The sequence below is a fragment of the Protomyctophum parallelum genome (genome assembly GCF_964188405.1).
Source record: "Protomyctophum parallelum genome assembly, chromosome: 16".
NCBI classification, from domain to species: Eukaryota; Metazoa; Chordata; class Actinopteri; order Myctophiformes; family Myctophidae; genus Protomyctophum; species Protomyctophum parallelum.
Genome location: NC_139711.1, coordinates 19,431,067 through 19,447,354, shown reverse-complemented (window position 1 = coordinate 19,447,354; position 16,288 = coordinate 19,431,067). Strand labels below are relative to the sequence as shown.

The 16,288-nt window shown below is 42.8% G+C and overlaps 1 protein-coding gene across 3 annotated transcripts in view; it reads right to left on the bottom strand.

Annotated features, from left to right (window-relative positions):
• Positions 1–16,288, bottom strand: part of atp11c (ATPase phospholipid transporting 11C (ATP11C blood group)) — a 99,362-nt gene that overhangs the window by 30,575 nt on the left and 52,499 nt on the right. For all 3 annotated transcript variants that reach the window (XM_083785424.1, XM_083785426.1, XM_083785425.1), the window contains exons 7-14: positions 16,105–16,193; positions 14,906–14,959; positions 13,756–13,820; positions 13,558–13,639; positions 12,474–12,624; positions 4,166–4,363; positions 2,045–2,215; positions 207–436 (exon numbers count right to left, since the gene is read on the bottom strand). In XM_083785424.1, coding sequence (XP_083641550.1) covers positions 207–436; positions 2,045–2,215; positions 4,166–4,363; positions 12,474–12,624; positions 13,558–13,639; positions 13,756–13,820; positions 14,906–14,959; positions 16,105–16,193 — 1,040 coding nt within the window. The remainder of the gene's footprint in view (positions 1–206; positions 437–2,044; positions 2,216–4,165; positions 4,364–12,473; positions 12,625–13,557; positions 13,640–13,755; positions 13,821–14,905; positions 14,960–16,104; positions 16,194–16,288) is intronic.

Genomic DNA, 16,288 nt, shown 5'->3' with positions numbered 1-16,288 from the left:
CGCTCAGGGTGTACTGTTAACCATTTAAACCGTCAATAAACTTGACCTTCGGCTCTGTACTTTGTCTTGCGGATAAACCAGAAGGCTTTCCCGTCTTTGGCTTCCCATATATATATATATATATATATATATATATATATATATATATATATATATATATATATATATATATATATATATATATATATATATATATATATGCTCACCTCATGGCTCCCTTGACTAGGGCCACCTCGTCGGGCGAGGAGGCGATGAAGCCCCTCTGCTCCTCCAGCGGTGGGAGGTCTCCGTCCTCCTCCCCATGGGGCAGGCCATCCAGGTGGTCCAGCAGTGGAGCGTCCCTCTGCGTGGCCTGCTGGACCTGCAGGTCTGTGGGCTCCTTCACCTGCACCGTGTGGCACAGGCACAGCGCCCGCAGAAACAGCTCTTCTTTCTCCTGATCGCAACAACAACAACAAACAAGAAAACATGTTACTTAGCCCATTTAGGCCCGACGTCGAAATACAAAAAATGTCTCCTCATGAATCCATATTTCTATGTCAGTGGTTCTCAAACATTTTCATGTCAAGGACCCCCAAATATATATGTAATTGGCCGTCGACCCCCATCTGAAAATATGTTGTTCCAGGGACCTTCCAAAAGCAAAGATTTGAGTTAAAAACATTCGCTCTGAAAGAATATACAGTATATTCCAAATTTGTGCCACATTTTTCAAAAATAGCAGACCTACAAGCTCGTAGCGTGATACTCGGTGCTGCGCTATGAGCTTGTAGATCTGCTATTTTTCAATAGCTAAAGTATAACATAATTCTTAAAACACCAAAAGGGGTTCCCGCCCAAAATGGACTAGGTAACACAGTGATGTAAATAGGTTTCAATGTAATGGGTCCCGGGATGCAGGGATGGGTAGTCTCAGGGACATTTTATGAGTCCCACTTCAACGACGTTAGAGTCATATTTAGCCATTTTTTACAAATTGCAGCATTTAACTCCCATTTCATTTTATATGGTTATAATGTGGTTATATTCATGTAGAAAACAGAAGAGGAAATGATTATTATTACTAAAGCTAGCAAAATAAACTAGAATAAAAAAAACAGTACAGTAGTACAGTAGTGCATCCCGTGGATGCAGAGGACGTTGTTTTATTGCGTTTTGGGATGCAAAATGCACATTTTAATCTCTGTATCAAATACTGCAATGTAGAAAAATTCTCGTAAAAGTTCAGTGATCAAAATGTACAAAGAAAATCAGATTTTTGTTGGAGATAGCCATCTCATTTTCAAGGTGTACCCATGAAACATGAACAGGATACATAAAAACATACATAGATGTAGATAATATACTGAACAAAAGTACAAAAGGATTGGCATCGAAATGTACTTAAAGTACCAAAAGTAAGAATGCATATGTCGCACAACGACATATTCAATAGAGAAGAAACCTTTATGAAAACGGAAATACAATATTTAATAATTGATGAGGTGACTAAAATCAAACGTTCAATAATTCATTTCAATAATAGCTTGTTCTGGGGAAACGGCAAACGATAATATGGCTCTTTGACTGACCTTAAAAAGTATTTAAAAAATAGCACGGAAGCAGAAAAGTGGATTACTGCCGTGCGACGCGCGCCCCACGCACACACACACGCACACGCGCACACACACACGCACACGCACACGCACACACACACACACGCAAGCACGCACGATGCACAGTAGCTGCAGTGGAGTTTAGATAAAGACATGGTTTTACAACCGGGGTTTGTCTTTATCATTAACTTCTCGTCATTATTTCTTATCAACGGAAGCTGTTGAAGCTCATAAAGTAATATCAGGTGCCTTGGCCGCTAGCCCCCCCCCCCCCCCCCCTCCCACGTTTATTTAGTCACATGCATATGTTAACATGTCAAGGAAGAGTGGATGTCTGGAGGATATGCTGTTAGGGGCCTGCGCCAGTGTGAGTGTGTGTGTGTGCGTGTGTGCGTGTGTGTGTGCGTGCGTGTGCAGCAGATGGAGGGACACCGCTTCTAACCACCCACCCTGCCAGCTTTTTGCTGCAGCTTGTTCACAGGCCCATCTGTGACACAGAAGCCGTCCAGCTCCGATCCCGCGTCGCGGTACTTGTACTGGAAGCCGTCGATGCAGCACTCGATGAACTCCATGTTGTTCTGGGTGAGTGTGCCCGTCTTGTCCGTGAACACGTACTCCACCTGCATGCGGGGGGCGTTGAGAACAGTGTTTTTATTTTAGCTTTAGTCATATTCTCTTGAATAGTTTTCATTTAGTTTTAGTCACATTTTAGTCACCTGGTCACATGTCTTCGTGTTAGACTAGTTTTAGTCGACTAAATCTACAGTTGATTTAGTAGACTAAAATGTATTTTGGCGGGCCTAGATTCCGTCGTAATGACTGTTTTTACACTCGCTGAAAGTTTTCTGCATGCAACAACCAGGTGTAAAATGACATACTGGATCTCTTGTCCACTAGTTCATTCCTAACATTTTAGTCTAGTTTGTATTTGTTGACAATATATATATATTTTTTTTAAGATATTTTTTTTGCGGCTTACGCCTTTTATTGATTTTTGAAGGGACAGACAGTAGGCTGACAGGAAACGGGAGAGAGATGGGGGATGACATGCAGTAAAGGCCGTGTCGGGTCCGGGAGTCGAACCCGCGGCACACTGCGACTGGATTACCAGTCCGGTGCCCAGACCGTTACGCTACGGCCTGGGCCTTGTTGACAATATTGTCAGTATATTTAGTCTTAGTTTTAGTCGTCATAGCTTAGGTTTCATTCTGTTTCTATTTAGTTTTCATTAGTGGTAAAAGGTAGTCAACGGACATTTTTCCTCAGATTTTTCGTCGACGAAAACAACACTTATAGTTATTATGACTGGCACTTTATATCCTAGCACTTTTTCTGAATGTAGCCTTTCTTTGATTTTATACCTGCACTAGATGCGCCCAGACCTCTGTTTATGCTATGGTGTCTCATGTCTGTTGTCCTGTATTGTTTGTATTGTTTGCTGTAAACCTAATTGCCCTTCTGGGACATTAATAAAGACCTTGAACCTTGACAACTGTTGTCATAATAACGGTGCCAGATCAGTGAATGCCAGAGGTCACGCCGGACGTCAGCTGAAAGGTTAGATGGCGTGTGTATCCATAACAGTGTATTACTATGACACGATAATACTACCGGTACATGAAGGAAAATGTTGAACCACATTTAATATGTTTGTGCAAGCAGAATACACCTAAAATTGGTTTTGTTCGCGTGAAAAGGACTTTGCAATGACTGAATAAGTGATAAACTACATACTGACTGTAAGTAAAGAGCATTAACGTACATTTGGCAGCTACACACACAGATAAGAGTGTGAGATTGAGGTATATGCCGCGGCGCACTCACACACACACACACACACACACACACACACACACACACACACACGCACTCACTCACGCGCACGCACCATGAATGGGCTCCAACAATAAGATTGGAGCAATTACTCCCCTGACAGAATTACAGCGCATAAATCAGTGTAACGAAGCGTCACCTTTAATTTAAGTAATCAACTGGCAAACCATGCGAGGCTGATCTATTTACGACTGATCTATTTAAGTTGGGAGTGCAGTAAAAAGAAAACACAGGAGGAGTCGGGACAGCACAGCCATCGGGTTCAATTAAGAGGCTGCGACTTGGGAGTCACAGCCACTCTGGTAATTCACCCAGAGCTCAAGGCAGGCTCAAGTATACATCCGACGAGACATTTGTCAAGTCTCTAAGGATCCCTCGAACCGTGTCAATATTACACACGATTTGATCATTTTACCTTTCACAGGAATTTGACCGGTGTTTAACTAACTTACAATGGAGGAAAATCATACTGCAATTAACATAAAATATGATTATTTTCCTACTTATATGGATCCCAAATGACTGGCCTATCCTGTTTGTGATTTTCATGGACAGGATCTCGAGGCGAAGTCGTGGAGGAGAGGGTTATTCGGCTCCGTGAGCTAAGGGTTGCATCACTGCTTCTTTGCAGATGATGTGGTCCTGATGGCACCATCGGTCCAAGACCTTCAGCTCACAAGATAATATTCAAGAGACCATGACTAAAACTAAAATCTGCTGCCAGTCCGTATGCTAACCTGCCCCAGCTCCTCGTTGAGGTCTGAGGTGTTGACCAGCGCGCCCTCCTGGATCTCGGGGTCAAAGAAGTCCCGGTCCCAGGCGATGAAGAAGGAGCCCAGGAACTTCTGCATCTCCACCGTCACATACATGGACACGGGGATGATGAAGTTGAACAGCACCATGAAGGACAGGAAGTCCGTGAACATCTTCAGATACTGTCGGAGGAGGAAACAAGGCAAGGAGACATCAGAATGTTGTTGCTTAGCAGAAAGGAAATATATTTTCGTGAACAGAAATGACAAACAGAAAATGCCAGCTTCCTTGTTTGAATTAGGATTTTACGTAACTGGCAATAAATAATAATAATGGAAACAAAAAAAACATCTCTACAAAACAGGGACGTTTTGAATTATTTAGCAGATTTTTCCACATTTTCACACCATATTTCATACAAGTGAACCTGTACCAGAACCCAATTTTGTCTTTGTGAAATACAAATATATTTATTGTAAGCCCTACATACGAATATAGCTTGCTTGTAGATCGGCCATTAAAAGAAAATCTGAACATTTTTGAAAATGTCTGGCAAATTGCAATGTTGGCCTATGATGCTTAAAATAGTGTCGCCAGGACAGAAGTGGATAAAAGACACTCTAAACACATACCACCACATCCACCCTACATTATGTTAGCTAATATAATGTATTATATATCCTTACCCGTTCTGAATATATGAACAGCAAATGATATTCAGTGTGGGTAATGCGATGTAATAGATCACATTACTGATAGGCAGGGAATAGTTTACAGATGATCTTGGGAAGTTGGGTTATAGGCACAAAAGTATAGGCTAATATGGATGGATGGATGGATGGATAGATAATGTTGCTGGTGGCCAACCGATAACCCTAAGGGCTACCCTAACCCTAACCGATAACCCTAAGGGCTGCTGGTGAACCGAGCAAATGAAAACAAAAGCCTACGGGTGCCACAATGGTGCCTGCGCTGTTTTTACCCGTGTGTGGTTTGAATCGTCAATTGCCTGTCTGTGCAAAGGGGGATCCCGGTCACTGTGAAGGCCGTAGTACTGTAAATATGACATGAATATGAATGCAAAGTAGTGGTTCAAGGTTGATGTGTGGACAGGCTAGCTGTTGCTGCTGTGCATGGTGAGATGTGTGCAAACGGTGTGGATGGCTGACCTCTGTGCTGGTGGAGAAGTGTGACGATTATGACGTCACAGCAACTTTGCCCGTGGGATTGTGTGGTGATGTAAAAACAATATCTGTACAGTAAATATGGCAGTTGCGTCGGTAAAATGTAGCCTAGCTGGATTGTGGGAGCGTGCAGATTTTTTTTGCCATGGAGAGATGTGTGCTAATAGTGTGGCTCGGTCGGAGATAGACCACGGACAAATAAACGGGTTTTTATTCACTAATAAATTCATTATTAATGTTATTGAAAAAATGGCTCCGTTAAGACCTCCATATAATTATGGTCCATGCCTGTGTGAAAACTGGGAGCGATTGGTGCAGGCAATGAGGAGATACGCCGGTGTTCATTCAGACATTCATTCAGACTGAATTATAGTTTGATATATATATATATATATAATTATATATATATATATATATATATTTATATATATAAATATATATATATATATATATATATATATATATATATATATATATATATATATAAATATAAATATAAATATAAATATAAATATATATATATATATATATATATATAAAAAATGCCTTCGAACTTTACACTTGCAATTGAACTGGAATATAACTATTATACTTATAGATCAATTAAATCACACCCGTGTGAAGTGAGGGGCGCTCTTGTCATCATACATACATCATCACATTCCAGGCCAATCGCAATTTTGCGGTTTCACTTTTTTATCTCACTCGACAATATGTACTTTGCTCAGCCAATCAAATCATCGCTATGATGATTCACACAAACCCTCCCGCGCACTCAGATCAGCCAACGCAGGGAAACTGGAAGTACCCTCACTAAAAACGCCGGGACAACGCTCCACACGTCCCAAACTCTTCTCCCTTCTGGCTCCAAAACTGTGGAATGCACTTCCCATTGCAGTCAGAACTGCAGCATCACTCCCAATCTTCCGCCGTAGCCTGAAAACCCACCTTTTCAGACTCCATCATGGCCCATAGCACTTACCCTAACCCCTTACATAGCATTTCTGTTGGCTTAGATAGCATTTGACACAGACTTATAGCATGTTATGTAGACAGCACTATAATTGTATTGTATATAGTCATAGCACGCCATAGTACATATGTATAGCATAGTAGTGAATATGTATAGTTTATTATGTATAGTGTATGTATAGTTTCATCATATAGATATTCCACTGTTACCTTCTTATCTTACGCATGTTTCATGATAAATGCTTTTATGTGATGTATTCCCATGCTTTTGTTCTTGCCTAAATGTAAGTCGCTCTGGATTAAGAGCGTCTGCTAAATGCCTAAATTGTAAATTGTAAATTGTAAACACACAAAGCTGGGCATAGGAGAGGCTAGCGCCCCTCAATAAATAGAGCTGTATTAACAAGCCTGGATTTATACTTTGTTGCGTGCCGGTGTCTCGCCCCCGGAAAATAGCCGTTCTACAAGCTCAGCACGCAATGTGCAACAGACCTCAAAGCTCATTAATGTTGTATACCAGTAAATACAGTAGTATGGGAATGTACTGTATGGTGATGAATAACAGAGAGTTAGAGAGGCAGGGGCTGAAATCCCCTTAAACCATTCTGACCTGAGATCAGATTCATACGAGGTTTCCACTGGACACACACTGGTCTGATTAACCCATTCTGACCTGAGATCAGATTCTAAAAATGTCAGTCGTTCTTCGATTTTTCAAAAATAGCAGACCTACAAGCTCGTAGCTATGAGCTATGACCTATGAGCTTGTAGATCTGCTATTTTTCAATAGCTAAAGCATAACATGATGCTAACACCAAAATGGGTTCCCGTTCAGAATGGGTTAAGAGGGCACTTTTGGACAAAGATTGCAAAAATAGCAGATCTACAAACTCACAACGTAGAGAGCTTGTAGATCAGCTATTTTCGGGGCGCAACCCGGCACTCTTTAGCTAGTGCAGATGCGGTGTGTAACGACATGGGAGTTCTAAACAAATGTGTTCAACGCAAAATGCTGTGTCCAAGTTCAGGAGTCTTCAGATTTTTTTTTAATTCTCCTGAATGCTGCATGCCTTCCGGTATGGCATGGAAAAGGTGTGGCATTTACATTTCTTTCACCATGTAGTAAATGCTGCATTCGTGGTCTGGAGAGGGCAGTTGTTTTACAGACGGGGAAAAGGGGCAGGGGCTGACGCCCCCCTTTGATGTCTATGTGTGCACGTGCCTGGTGAGTGATGTTAAATGTCAAGGAAGGAAAAAATATATTACAATAATAGTTCACCAACCATTATCACGATGAGCAGTCTGAAATTGCAAATCGCAAGCAGGTCAATTGGTAACAACCTAATTATGTACTATGCGTTTACTTTTGTGTGCCTTCCTTGCTCACTGAAAAAGACTGTCGCAAGAAATGGAGGGAGGGACGTGCAGGATGGATATGCGAGGGAGAGGAAGGACGCAGGTAGAAACTACAACCAGTGGCAGCGGCGCTGCCAGCCACTGGAGACCTTGGTACTTTGCAGCCATTATTTTTGGACCCTTTTATTTCACCAAGGCCAACAACACACTAATATGTGACCCCTCCCAGTATTTTCAATTATGCCACAGCAAGGGGAGGCGATCAGCGGGGGGGGAGAGAGAGAGAGAGAGAGAGAGAGAGAGAGAGAGAGAGAGAGAAGCTGGAGGTCAGAATGTTAAAAGAAAGAGGGATGGAGATGGATGCTGAAGATGTTCAGTATGTGCACGCACTGGAGAGTGAGGGTGTGCAAGACAGAGAGAGAGAGAAAGAAAGAGTGTGTGTGTGTGTGTGTGTGTGTGTGTGTGTGTGTGTGTGTGTGTGTGTGTGTGTGGTACCCTAACACGTTTCCTCCTCATTGTCTGCACCATGACCACACTCCAGTTACAGAAACACTGTCATATATTCTTAATGGCTGCTATGTATAGGGAATGTACATTGCTAGGCACGACAGAATTGTTGACCTAAGGACATAAGTTCATATGTTTCATCATCTGCCAAAATGTATAAGCACTCACATTTCAACTGCCATGTTCATGCACAATAATGAAAATGATGCCTTTTCAGATGTCACAGCTAATACACCAGATATTGTTGTTGTTGATGAGGACAGTAGAGAAGTGACCATTTTGGAAGTGGCATGTACAAGAGGCATTCCTTACCAAGGTGCTTAAGTACCAGCGTCTTAAGGATGCTAATATACAGCTTGGCTACTTGTGTTCATATTTGGAACTGCCTCAGTAATGTCCATAAATCAGTCGTGAGGGGCCTGCAGATTGAAGGCATTCCCAAGCCGAGAGCGAAGGCATCTGCAAAATTCTGTTCAGTCAGTGTCGCCATATACAGTATGGAGAAGGCGAGGCTTTCAGTACCCGTGATCTGTATCCTGAAGCACTTGTTGTAGTTTTCCAAGTTTGCGCATCCACTATTGTTTGTGTTCAAGAATTTCTTGTAAAATGTGAATGCAAATAAAGATATTAAATGTGTGTGTGTGTGTGTGTGTGTGTGTGTGTGTGTGTGTGTGAGAGTGAGAGTGAGAGATAGAGATAGAGATAGAGAGCCTGAGGGGCTGGGTGTTGGTGGTGCGGTGGGCGGCGTCAGGAGAGTGGGAAGAAGAGCAGAGGTCCTCAGCAAACTTTGAAGCAAATGTGATGGTGGGCCTGTACGGAAACACTGCAACTCTCTATTCTACGCCTCCTCCTCCTCCTCCTCCTACTGTTTCTGCTGATTGACACGCTTGTTTCTGCTCAGCCTTCTGCTACTGTAGTTCTTATCAGACAAAAAGGCAGCTTTTGTTTGTGTGTTTCAGATCCACTGGCTCACAATGACGTGTTTGTGTGTTTCAGATCCACTGGCTCACAATGACGTGTTTGTGTGTTTCAGATCCACTGGCTCACAATGACGGCGAGTTTACATTCCACGCAAGTATGCAATGGTTACAATGTATCACTTATTTGTCATCTTCGCCTGGGACGGAGATTATGATTATGATTTCGTCTGCATGTGTGTGTGCGCGCGTGTGTGTGTACTGTATTTCCAATTTCCACTACTTTTACTTCTTCTCCAATACAACAAATATTTTACGTTTACTCCACTACAATTATTTGACAGCTTTAGTTACTAATTATTTTGTAGATTTACATTATTATTACAAAACATACATTAACCACTACACTACTAACCACATACACTAACCCATACATTTCGGCCATTTGAATACAAAATACAAAAGGTATTTACAATTCATTTGAAAACTTGTGAAATGGGACATTCTGCATAATGTGTACTTTTACTTTTGATACCAATACTTTTACTCAAGTCAATTCCGGACATGTAACAGTGTATTTCTACATTGCAGTATTGACTAACTAGAGTTGTCCAGATACAATTCTTTTACGAGTACGAGTACTTAATTTTTTGTACTCGCCGATACAGAGTACCGATACAAATACTTTTGTTGAGTAACCACTTATCTTTTTCTCATTGATGCAAATGGATCTCCGGTACACTTATGTTGTCATTTATGCTTGATTGGCTGTTTTTGGCGATTTGCAGTGTTGGGTCAGTCTTGCTACTTGGTACTCGGGTCAGAGTATCGGGGCCGGTTCCGAGTACAGAGTAAGAGTACTTGAGGGTGGTATGGTATCAGCCCGAGTACCCCATACCAGTATCGTATCGGAACAACTCAATCCGCAGAAAAAAACATTTGAGTACTTTCCCCACCACTATCATCTGATGTATAATATGACTGAATAGTAAATTCCTACCCATTAACATACATTACATAATTGATATCTGCTGCCATGTGGCCTCTTCTATTTGCACAGGAAACTGAGGCACTCTGCTTTTATCTTTCGGAGTGCACACACCTTATGTATATTTCACATCATTTTGTTTTGACATTTGATTTCCCCTCCCTCTATTCTTATTTAATGTAACTGTGATTTGTGGGTAGCTCTTGCATGTGTGATGAGACAAATAAAGTAGAGTTGATTACAGATATCGAAGCTCACGTGACAAAAAGAACAGATCTACAATCTAATATTAGGCCGCACTCATGCAGCTTGTGTAGAACAGAACTGTATTTTACCATGTTACATATTTCACACAATGATAAGACAAAGAATATGTCAGTTTTTAGCCCAAGGAGAGTTCTTTGTGCAAAACTAATGCTTGGAATGGATTCAGCATCATGAAAACCCCCTGGCCTTATATAGGTTCCTAATGGTATGGTCAGATATTATGCCAATTAGGAAAATTGCTAAACATATGCAAGTTAGCATGCCGGAAGTTTCTAGAAGTTGGGGAGCCGTACTCAACACCAGTACCCTAACATAAGTGTCTAGACGCTGGGGACCCATACTCAACACCAGTACCCTAACATAAGTGTCTAGACGCTGGGGACCCATACTCAACACCAGTACCCTAACATAAGTGTCTAGAAGCTGGGGACCCATACTCAACACCAGTACCCTAACATAAGTGTCTAGAAGCTGGGGACCCGTACTCAACACCAGTACCCTAACATAAGTGTCTAGAAGCTGGGGACCCGTACTCAACACCAGTACCCTAACATAAGTGTCTAGAAGCTGGGGACCCATACTCAACACCAGTACCCTAACATAAGTGTCTAGAAGCTGGGGACCCGTACTCAACACCAGTACCCTAACATAAGTGTCTAGAAGCTGGGGACCCGTACTCAACACCAGTACCCTAACATAAGTGTCTAGAAGCTGGGGACCCATACTCAACACCAGTACCCTAACATAAGTGTCTAGAAGCTGGGGACCCATACTCAACACCAGTACCCTAACATAAGTGTCTAGAAGCTGGGGACCCGTACTCAACACCAGTACCCTAACATAAGTGTCTAGACGCTGGGGACTCATACTCAACACCAGTACCCTAACATAAGTGTCTAGAAGCTGGGGACCCGTACTCAACACCAGTACCCTAACATAAGTGTCTAGAAGCTGGGGACCCATACTCAACACCAGTACCCTAACATAAGTGTCTAGACGCTGGGGACCCATACTCAACACCAGTACCCTAACATAAGTGTCTAGAAGCTGGGGACCCGTACTCAACACCAGTACCCTAACATAAGTGTCTAGACGCTGGGGACTCATACTCAACACCAGTACCCTAACATAAGTGTCTAGACGCTGGGGACTCATACTCAACACCAGTACCCTAACATAAGTGTCTAGAAGCTGGGGACCCGTACTCAACACCAGTACCCTAACATAAGTGTCTAGAAGCTGGGGACCCGTACTCAACACCAGTACCCTAACATACGTTTCTAGAAGCTGGGGACCCATACTCAACACCAGTACCCTAACATAAGTGTCTAGACGTTGGGGACCCGTACTCAACACCAGTACCCTAACATAAGTGTCTAGAAGCTGGGGACCCATACTCAACACCAGTACCCTAACATAAGTGTCTAGAAGCTGGGGACCCATACTCAACACCAGTACCCTAACATAAGTGTCTAGAAGCTGGGGACCCATACTCAACACCAGTACCCTAACATAAGTGTCTAGACGTTGGGGACCCGTACTCAACACCAGTACCCTAACATAAGTGTCTAGAAGATGGGGACCCGTACTCAACACCAGTACCCTAACATAAGTTTCTAGAAGTTGGGGACCCATACTCAACACCAGTACCCTAACATAAGTGTCTAGAAGCTGGGGACCCGTACTCAACACCAGTACCCTAACATAAGTGTCTAGACGCTGGGGAGCCGTACTCAACACCAGTACCCTAACATAAGTGTCTAGACGCTGGGAAGCCGTACTCAACACCAGTACCCTAACATAAGTGTCTAGACGCTGGGGAGCCGTACTCAACACCAGTACCCTAACATAAGTGTCTAGACGCTGGGGAGCCGTACTCAACACCAGTACCCTAACATAAGGATACTCAAAATGCCCGAGTTGACATTGGGCTCTATGGGCTGGCAAGTAGACTACTGTAAATTAATGAATATACTTGACTCGGATATGACTTGGCTGACTTGCATATGTTCAGAGCTACAGTATGTGGAAATGAGGCAGTCAACCTAACCAAAACATGTTTAAAGCCAAAGATTCAAGGTCAATAATTGTGTTTCCTCACCAGGTAAGTGTCCTTTTCTCTCTGAGTCTTGTGGTTGTACCAGGGCTCGTCCTGTCCGAGCTTGATCTCCCATACATACTTGAGTGTGGTGCACACCAGGGCCTTGCTCACCAAGATACTCAGGTAAACCAGCAGGAAGGCATTGATGGACCTGGGGAGAGAAACATCACACATTGCAATAGGTCAGTGCCATATAGGAGACATGGTTTCTTTTCATAGTGTGGCTCTGCAGGAGGCAAAACCGTATAAGAGGGCATGCAGGTCTGTGTGTCAGGAGAAACTGGAATTATACAACAGGTCGTTTCGAGGAAGCAATCTTGGTTGAAACAGCCTTCTAGCCGTGGTTCAAACGAGCACCACTCCAGACCTAATCAAAACAAATAATTCAGCTGCTCTGTTTCCCCAGAGCGCAGCAAACTCGGTGGCTAGGCTAGCTAGTTTCTTGGGACATTTGTGGTCGTAGTGACAACATCTGTCGTTAAAAAAATATATGTTTTTTCAGCGATTTTCTTAGTTTTAAGGGTAACTGTTGTATAATTGCAATATTACACTCCAGGGTGTGGTTTAGCGTGATTATTGCCACTTCAGTGATGCTTGTGGACGGCATCACTGTCGTGGAAATAATCACGTTAAACCACACCCTCTCGTGTAATATTGCTTAATCCATTTTGGGCGGGAACCCCTTTCAGTGTTTTAAACATTATGTTATAATTTAGCTAATGAAAAACAGCAGACCTACAAGCTCGTAGCTCGTAGGTATTTTTGAAAAATTGTTTGCTTCTGGGACAACATATTTCCCTGGAACAACATTTTTTTCAGATGGGAGGCGGAGGCATATTACATATAATTTTTGGGGTCCTTGACGTGAAATATTGAGCACCACTGATACAGAAACATAAGGTTTTCAGAAAACTGTCACAGGATTTTTAAGATTTATTTATTTATTTCGACGTCGGGCCTAAATGGGTTAAGGTCTGAGGTCCACATGGGACATACGCACACCGTTGGATTCTGAGATCCACACGATGAAAGACTTCCATCTCCTTTTAACATACAGCATGGGCTGGCTTTCCCTTCCACTTACTTCTCCACGACGGAGCGTTTCTGAGACTTGCCCTGGTAGTTGAGAGCCATCTTGGTTTCCATGCCAGTGTAAACAGCCACGCCTTGAAGGAAGGAGGGAGCCGAGAATGAGTGGAGGAGTGAACACTTGCTCTTGTCGAGATATGATCAAAAAGCATCAAAGCATCCCGTGGGATTTAAGCTGCAACCTTTGACTCACCACAGATCTTCTGAGTGTTCTTCAAGGTCGCTCCTTTCAGGAGCAAGTTCTCTGGACCCAAAGACCTGAACAATAAATGGTAAAATGGTAAATGGTGCATTTATATAGCGCCTTTATCCAAGGCGCTTTACATAGATTATGCATTACATTCACCCATTCAAACACACACACACACACACACACACACACCGATGGCGGCGGAAACCATGCAAGGCACCAACCAGCACATCAGGAGCAATTAGGGGTTCAGAGCCTTGGTCGAAGGACACTAACTCTGGGGGAGCCCACAGGGTTCGAACTCCAGCCACTCTACCCCTGAGCCACCGCCACACAATTAGTTGACAATCACATCAACAAGCAAGTCACTGCGCTGCTTTCTAGCCCACAAGGACCACACAACATGGGCGAGGGTTCCACCCACCCTTACGGAATTTCAACTGGCATCATTTCAGGGCAGCTGGCTGCTGGCATTGACTAAATGACCATGTGGAAATAGATCTACGTGGGTGTACACCGTTGGTATCAATGTTCTAGAGAAGGACATGGCGACATCTTTTCTATTACAGTCATTAGAAATCAGTCAATGACGAATGCCTTGGGGGAACACTTTGGAAGGCATGCCAGCCTGGCATTACTTTAACCACTTAAACCCCAGCCTCCGTACTGAGGGGGCAGTGTTGATTTCGTCGACTAAAACTAAGACGGAAAATGTTCGTCGACTACCTTTTTTCACTGACAAAACTAAATAAAAACTAAATAAAAACGAATCTATGATGACTAAAACTAATACAAATTATATTGACAATGTCATTAATAAAAACTAGACTAAAATCAAATGTTAGGGAGGGACTAGTGGACAAGAGATGGACTAGGTTGCATGCTGGAAATAGCAGAAAGCGACACGTTGTGAGCTTGTAGATCGGCTATTTTCAGCATGCAACCAAAGTGTAAAATCTGCCATTACAACGACATCAAGGCCTGTCAAAACATATTTTAGTCGACTAAATCAATTGTAGATTAAAACTGGACTAACACTAGAACATTTTCAGGTGACTGTAATGTGACTAAAACTAAATGAAAAGTATTCAAAAGACTGACTAAAACTGAAAATCAAAAACAACAGTAGTGGGTACAAACAAAATGCTCTCACCTCACTGCAGGCTCCCGGTTATCACTGTACGTGATGTGCATACGGCCCACAAATCTACAACACAGGTGACATTCATTATGGACATGATTATCTCGGAAAACATAATTGTTACAAACATGATGCAGGCTGGAGTTCTTTTATAGATTATTATATTACACTGACTGAACCCAGAGGTTCAGTCAGTCAAGCTTACGAAAGATTAATTAAAGTGCATTAAGCCTATAAGTATACCCATCGATGCACCTGCATTAAACCCATTCTGGGCGGGAACCCCTTTTGGTGTTTTAAGCATTATGTTATACTTTAGCTATGGAAGCAGATTTACCACCTCTTGTATATTAACTTGTAGGTCTGATATTTTAGGTCTGATATTTTTGAAAAATCATGAAAATGTGGTGCAAATCTTTGAATACTGTATATATTCTTTCAGAGCGAACGTTTTTAACTCAAATCTTTGCTTCTGGGGGGGGGGGGGTCCCTGGAACTACATATTTTGAGATGGGGGTCGGCGGCCAATTACATATAATTCTAGGGGTCCTTGACATTAAATACTTTGAGAACTACTGACACAGGATAGAAAACTGTCAGGATTTAGAAGGCATTTGTAGAATCGTCCTCAGGTCTAAATGAGGTGGTGATCGCAGCACCATCAGCCCATCCATCCACCAGCACCTTACAGAGAGGGTGCTATGGATTAGCAAGTGCAGCTGGTTAGCCAGTAGAAAGAACACTGCCAATAACCCGGTCTGGGTTATTGGCTGAAAAGGCAGCGTCTGGTGCAGTGACTATGTTTAGAACATCTCAACAAACAAAAAAAACACACACTGATGTGCGCTGAATGGTAATGCCGGTCGGTCTCCTTGCCTATAGGGGGAGCCAAAGACTTTTCTGCGGATTGAGCCCCAATAATAAAACTGTAGGAGGGGAATGAACTCTTTTCTGAAGCGATGAACTTTCCCTTCGTTTCCTGTTAAGCTTCTCGGACGCAGTGAGAGTGAGCTAAAATAAATATGATATGGCTTGCTGACAGCTCTACACTTAACAGTGAAGATGTTAATAACAGAGTCTGCAGGGACAATTATCTTTTCTTCCAGTCAGTTGATTTACTCCTACGTATAACAAACGCAGGCCACTAAAAGCCATGCGCTGTGCTTTTAGTGTCAGGACCCTGGAGGGCCAGCGGAGAGACGGGTGCCTACTTGTAGAGGTCGGGCTGCGGCTGTTCACACTCGATGGTGGCGCTGATAGACTCCAGATCCTTCTCTGCATCTGGCACCGTGTAGTGAGTCTAGGGGAAACGCAGGAGAGGCACACTTTCAGAGTGAGACGAGTGTGAACATGTGGTCTGATGCAATTTGGCTAATATGCAAAGCAACGGTAACA